Raw genomic sequence first — 7,557 nt, 5'->3', positions numbered from 1 at the left:
TTGTTTTTTTCTTACCTCTTCTTGTTGCTGTTGCTGTTGCTGTAGGAGAAAAGCTTGTTCCGCTTCCTTTTGTCGTTGCATAAATTTCTCCAATTCTTCTTTCTGTCTCTGTCTAAAATTCTCCACTTGCGGTAATGAAGAAGGTAACGAAGGTTCCGGAACAAATTCTTGCGAGGTAAGAAAATCCACAAAATCCCAATGTACCTCTTCTGAAAGTAAGTCCGGGTTCCCTTGGGCAGTCTCCCCTGCTGGTGCACCCCAATGGATCGTTTTCTGAGTTTCCGTCATGTTGTATCACTGTCGCATAGATTGACTGCACACAAGCGCTAGCGAATCTATATAGACCAACTGACGTCACAGACTACTCTCTTCGGATTGGATGCGGGCTGACTGAATTTTGTAACGCGTGTTTGGATTGGTGAATGAACTCAATCCGTTTCAATCCTGCCTCTACCTATAAATAAGCTCAGTTCAGTGCATTGATTCACCTGTTCTCGTCGCTTCCAGATGTGGACCGATGTGCAATCTTCTACGCTTGTGTCTTCCATGATGCTCCGGACGGACATACCCATGTATGTCCGATCCAAGTGGGCCGTTGTCCACAGGACAAACACCAGCCTGTGGATACGTAGGATCTACGTAGAAAGACAAGGATGCCTGAAAAGAGTGCTGATTTACGGACCAACAGTGAGACGTAGCCTAAGGACAAGAAGAAGACCAATGCGGTACCATTTATGTTAATGAATACATTAACATAAACCCAAAGGCCCTTTTCAGGGCCAGCCATATTTCTCGAAAAGAGATAGCCTTTCCATTGCCTACCCCTTTTTTAAATTTAAATTTAAATTTAAATTTAAAAAAACTTTTTAAAAAAAAAAAAATCCCAAAAAGCCCAAACTCTATTCCCCATGTTAATTTCCCTTGTCCCTAGACAGACCCAAACTCTATGTTAAATTCCCATTGTCCCTAGAGCTGCCCACGATTTTTCTCCATGTTAAATTTCCCTTGACGCTAGAGTTGCCCAAGGGGTCTTGTAATGCTAATTCCCATTGACGGTAAAGTGGCCCACTTAACTACTCTAGTAGGGGATCATGCAAATGGTACAGCCTAGTAGTGGATCATACAGATTGCACAGCCTAGTAGGGGATCATGCAAATGGTACAGCCTATTAGAGATCATATAAATTGTACAGCCCAGTAGGGGATCATACAGACTGCACAGCCTAGTAGGGGATCATGCAAATGGTACAGCCTAGTAGTGGACCATACAGATTGCACAGCCTAGTAGGGGATCATGCAAATGGTTCAGCCTTTTAGAGATCATATAAATTGTACAGCCTAGTAGGGGATCATACACTCGAACAGGTCTTGAGAATTGCTCGACTGTGTGGAACCCACATAATAATGATCTAAAAAAAAATAAGACAGAGATGGTTCAGAGGAGAGCTGCTAGATTCACTGCACATAAATATCGTAAACCTAGCAGTGTCAGTGTAATCTTGAACCATATCCAGTGGGAATCCCTCGAATCCAGGCGAACCAAGGCCTAGCTGACCATGTTGTACAAGATTGCGAACAATCTAGTGGACATATTAGCGGACAAATACCTGACCCTGGCATATAGCCAAACTAGGGAACACCACAGGAAAAAGTTCCAATTAAAGTCAGCATCGACAAATTTCACGTTCAGCTTCTTCCCATGTACAATTTTGGAACAAATTACCATCAATAATTGCATAAGTTCCTGACTTGGTATCTCATAAGCAGGAACTTCCCAAAATCACATTCTAGTGATCTAATCAGCTACAAGTCAGATCTAGTGATTCTCAGAGCTATCTAATCAGCTACAAGTCAGACCTAGTGATTATCAGGGCTATCTAATCAGCTACAAGTCAGACCCAGTGATTCTCAGGGCTATCTAATCTGCTACAAGTTAGACCTAGTGATTCTCAGAGCTATCTAATCAGCTACAAGTCAGACCTAGTGATTCTCAAAGCTATCTAATCAGTTACAAGTCAGACCTAGTGATTCTCAGGGCTATCTAATCTGCTACAAGTCAGACCCAGTGATTCTCATGCTTATCTAATCTGCTACAAGTCAGACCTAGTGATTCTTAGAGCTATCTAATCAGTTACAAGTCAGACCTAGTGATTATCAGGGCTATGCAGGTAGAGGTTCCGTATCTCATCGCCGCTACAGCAGCCGGATTGGCCTGAGTATGAAGGGACGAAAACATACAGTGACACTCTTTTACTTATTTCTGCCTTTCCTATCATTACTCTTCTGACTGTCCGATCACGTCCGTCTTTACTTTATATTTAACCACTCACCACCCGTTGCTTAATAGTCAAGTGTGACTGTGTCAACGTATTTATAGGTTATAGGTTATACAAACAGAGCAGCCTAATAGTGGATCATACGAATTGTAGAGACTTTTGGGGCACCATACAAGTTGTACAACCTATTAGGGGATCATGCAAATTGTAAAGCCTACAAAGAGACCTCACAAATTGTGCATCATATAAGGGAGTCATACAAATTGTACAGCCTATTTAGGGGATCGTTAAAATTGTACAGTCTGTTAGAGGATTGAGATAAGAGGCTGTGTGTAGTAACTGTATATTCATTGTGTTTAGTATTAAAACACAATATCTGACTTTCCGTCTACTTATGCCACAATATTCAATTTCGAATGAATAATCTAGAACATTCTGAGTAAGTTTGTTTTTTTAGTCTGAGTTACTGCTTACAATGACATTACATACTATTTGTAAATTATACACGTGATAATCTACCAGAATACTGAACTAATTCGTGATTAGGACATAGCTTCGTCAAGGTCACAGTCAGAAAATATATACCGATTCACAATTTTATTTGCAGAAACGTACAACCGAAGGTGACTGAACAAAAATGTGCCCCCTCCCACGCGCTATGCTCACATCAGTTTTAATAATAACCTTACGAAGCCTGCCGTCATCACCAAGAAATCTCATTCCCTCTCTGTGTCTCTATGTTTAACTCTCATCTGATCTTGACACCCTTCAACATCTCTCTCTCTCTACACACACACACACACACACACACACACACACACACACACACACACTCTCTCTCTCTCTCTCTCTCACGCGGTCCTTCAAAAATCATATTTCTCATTACCTTGGCAATTTCGCGGAAAGGTGAGATCGATTTGTCTAGAAACAAGTGTGATACAATTTGTTGCACCATAATGTAAACTAGGTTTAGACGTCAATTATATTTAAGTTCTTTAATTATCTTTAAATGAGTATAAAGTTGGCAAAGGAAAGAAGAAAATTAAGATGTAAAGATGCGTGGAGTGAGGGAGGATATAAACAAAAGTTGAAATGAAAAAGGTTGAAGAAAGTCCATTTCTTGTTTTAAATACTTGGAAGACATGTCAGGTACTTCATGTTTTTTTCTGTTTTCCAGACAATTACATTTAATTAGATGATTTATTGATCATTCATTTACAAGTATAATCTGAGGGACTGATCTGTCGAAAGTCCTGTATCATTTTTGTTTACTAATTACTTTATATATGTTTTTTGGTATTAATCAATGTACTGGGACATTTATCAATTTTACATCTATGGCTTGTCTTTAAATCTACTTGTTTGTTTTTTGGTAACAGTATTCTAAGCTCTCATCAGGTATGAGGTTATTGTCATGCCAGACTGTCACGTGGGTAGTTTGACAAGATGCTTCAACAACCTCAGTATGGATATGGATTTCCGGAAGTAGAAGTCCTAATGTTTCTCCTGGATGTACTTAAGGTGGCGCTATACAGTTTCGCATTTTGCATAGGGTTAAGATTTTAAAGAAAAAGAATTTCCCCGGCTTTCCTCACTGGTTGTACTGGCTATTTAAAAAATACCTTGTATATCTTAGGTATAATTAAAAGAACCTTTAATTCCCTTTATTTTGATGCATGATTGATGGGTGTAGTATGGGTTATAGAGTTTACAGCTTGGCCTTACTTCAAATGTGAACCTTTCAAAAAAGTGCTAGCTCTACTTGGTCATTTACACTTCCTGAACTTCAGAGGTAATTGTATAAAAAAGAGCCGATAACTTTTTTTACATTTTACATATTTGGTAATTCATTCATTGCACTTTCAGAAGCTGGTATTGTCTAGTCTGGCAAAATTCATTTTCCCTACTTTAATAGCTGCTATGTATAGTGTACTTTAGACTAGTTCAGGCTGATTTTTTAACACAAGGGAGCAGTCATTTTAGTTAGCAGTGTGCTTAAATCATGTAAAATTTCCAAAAGTACAATATCCAAAGAAATATCATCCACATTACATTTCTGTAGCATATAGGTATGCCAACATTCTCTCCATTGTGCATGTTTTAAATGCAAACTACTTCACCTTACATACGTCACTCTCTCTAAAGTACATATTAATTGGTGAGCGCCCCCTAAGTGGAAAAAATACAATTGAATTCTGTGGTAACTGTAAACATTTCACGTCATCTTAAAAGGACGATACAGAATAAACGTTGTTTTCCTATTGAATTTTAAACTGAACATGAAAATGGATTGATAGACTATCATTTCAGAATAAATACTAATAAACGTGTAGCTTTTGTTTGTGTAGAAATATTCTGTAACGTAGAAGTCAACTAATATTTTTATATTAAAAATGATCTTAAAAAAGACCTAGAATTTTATATATTAGTCGTTATGTTTGTCTGTCTATCTCTTTGAAATATGTATGTATGTATGTATGTATGTATGTATGTATGTATGTATGTATGTATGTAAGAATATTATTGGTGAAATATATTATTTCATATTTTTGGAGCGGGAGAGGAGGGGGGCGTGGTAATACCGTCGATTGAATGGATTATCCTTTCGAGCTATCAAACCAGAAAATATAACGATATTTATTCATTACGATCGAAAATAGGTATATTTAGTGCTGCGATCGATTGATGATTCAAAGTTAGTCGTTTCAAGCCATCAATATTTGATCAAAAACAAAGAATTAAAAACAAAAACATCTCAACATTCCAAGGCTGAACGTGTGCACTCCATTTCACAATAACGTAAAGGTAAGATAATTTGAACGGCTTCTCTGAAAATATTACAATATTTCAGAAACAATATAAGGAAAAATTGTAACATTTGTTTACTACTGTCAAGCACGTATAAAACAACAGAGAACTTTTCTTTTTATCGTAATTATCAAAGATTTTCATCAACTTTTGTATGAACAGTATTCAGTGAGAAGTAAAACGATTCAGATAATGATAACAGGGTATGTTAAACGAGTACGTTAAGTCTAAAACACGGTAACATGGCAACAGCGTCATAAATATATTGTTCCCACTAAATTAGATATCACCATGGAGCAACATTCACGCCACAACATTTCTTTATAACACGTACAGGTACTGGCATACTTATGTTGAAAAAGCACATATTTAAAAATAGAACAACACGTTTTATCTCACTATTATATAAATAGTGGAGGATTGGGCGTGGGGCTAGCAACCCCAACCCGTTAAAACAACTCTTGCTACGGAAACGACAACAAGGGAACAAACGACAACCGGTGCTGGGAGCGAAGCAGACCAGATAACTGGCTCTATGACGGATGGAGAACAAAACCGCAAGGACGTCCCCATCCCGATAGCGGAACTCCTGACGCCAAAAGCATGCATCAGAGCTGGATGCTGGAACGTGCGAACTCTCAACCAGACTGGAATACTGGCACAAGCAGTGAGCGAGTTGAATCACTACAACTTGACCCTCATGGGTGTAACAGAAGCACGATGGACTGGTGCCGGCAAGCAGAAGTTGAACTCCGGAGAAGTTATCATCTGGTGTGGGAGGAAGGACAATGACCACCGGGAAGGGATCGCCATCAGTATCAGCAAGAACAAGACCAATACCGTTCTACAGTGGAAGCCAGTGAATGAGCGCCTACTGTACATCAGGATGAACTCCAAGTACGCCAAGCTGTCTGCTGTTGTGGCCTATGCACCAATAGACGACACGGAAGAGGAGGACAAGGACACCTTCTACGACGCTCTACAAGCCGTTTTAGAGGACGTCCCTCGACATGACGTGCTGTTGCTACTTGGCGACTTCAACGCTAGGGTCGGCTGCGACAATAAAGACAGAGAGAGGACCATGGGGCGCCATGGAGTAGGTGTGATGACCGACAACGGGGAAAGACTGGTCAACTTTTGTGAGGAGAATGACTTGGTCATAAAAGGGACCCTGTTCGAGCACAAGGACATCCACAAGCTCACATGGACATCACCAGACGGCAGAACTCAGAACCAGATCGACCACATCATCATCATCAACGGCCGATGGAAACATTCCCTGCAGGACGTGCGAGTGATGCGGCATGCTGACATCGGCAGCGACCAGAGTCTTCTGGTGGCCAAGATGACTTTGAAGCTTAGGAAAGTTAGGATAGGGGTCTCTAGGAATCAGCGCTTCGATGTGGCCAAGCTGAAAGATCCAAAAGTGAAGGAAGAGTTTAGGCTGGCCCTAAGGAATAGGTTTAGTGTTCTAGAAGACGAGACAGCGCTGACCATTGACAATTTCAGCAAAGCAATGAAGGAAGCAGGAGAAGTAGTTCTAGGTTATAGGAATAGTAAGAAGACAGAGTGGATATCAGGACAGACATGGACTCGCATAGGCGAGAGAAGACAGATTAAGAAGAGACTTTTGGACGCCAAGTCACCAAGACTGAAAGAGAGACTTTCGAAGGAGTATAGAGAAAAAGACAAGGAGGTGAAGAAATCAGCAAGGAGAGACAGGAGAGAATACACAGAGAGACTGGCAAAGGAGGCGGAGGCATCAGCAGAATAGAAAGACATGAAGACGGTGTGCCAGAACACCAAAAAGCTGAAGGGCGACTACGGCCAGCACCACGACCTTCCAGTGAGAGATGAAGATGGAACTCATGTCACAGTGGAGAAGGAGAAGCTGAAGAGATGGAAGCAACACTTTGAGTCCATACTGAATCGCCCAGACCCACCAGTACTGGCTGACATTTCTGAAGCAGAGGAGGACCTTGACATCAACTGCGACGACATCACTGTTGAGGAGGTCAAGCAGGCCATCCACAAGCTGAAGAATGGGAAGGCACCTGGCGATGATGGAATATGCCCCGAGATGCTGAATGCAGAAGACACAAAGACACCGCAGATTCTTTACCAGAGTATCCAAAAGATCTGGGATAGTGAAGAAGCACCAAATGACTGGAAAACAGGAATCATCGTCAAACTTCCCAAGAAAGGAGATCTGGGGAACTGCAACAACTGGCGAGGAATCTCCTTACTATCCATCACCAGTAAGATTTTCAGTCGCATCATTCTCCAACGCATCACATCAGCTGTGGACGGCATTCTACGCCAGGAACATGCAGGCTTTAGGAAGGGCAAATCCTGCATCGACCACATTTTCGTTCTGAGACAGATCCTTGAGCAGTCCCATGAGTGGAATGGATCCCTTTATGTGGTCTTTGTGGACTTTGAGAAGGCCTTCGACAGCCTGCACCGAGCCTCTC

General features: G+C 40.9%; 1 protein-coding gene across 1 annotated transcript; it reads left to right on the top strand.

The window, feature by feature from the left end:
* Positions 1–5,618: 5,618 nt before the first annotated feature.
* Positions 5,619–6,857, top strand: LOC149799719 (protein CFDP2-like). Its single transcript, XM_089958264.1, has one exon. It carries the CDS (start codon positions 5,619–5,621, stop codon positions 6,855–6,857), a length of 1,239 nt encoding a protein of 412 aa, XP_089814390.1.
* Positions 6,858–7,557: the final 700 nt, after the last annotated feature.

This window comes from Sinohyriopsis cumingii, chromosome 5 (genome assembly GCF_028554795.1).
Source record: "Sinohyriopsis cumingii isolate HCF-2022 chromosome 5, ASM2855479v2, whole genome shotgun sequence".
In the NCBI taxonomy this organism is placed as follows: domain Eukaryota; kingdom Metazoa; phylum Mollusca; class Bivalvia; order Unionida; family Unionidae; genus Sinohyriopsis; species Sinohyriopsis cumingii.
Note: the sequence above shows the minus strand (reverse complement) of the source record. Positions and strands in the feature narration are given on the sequence as shown.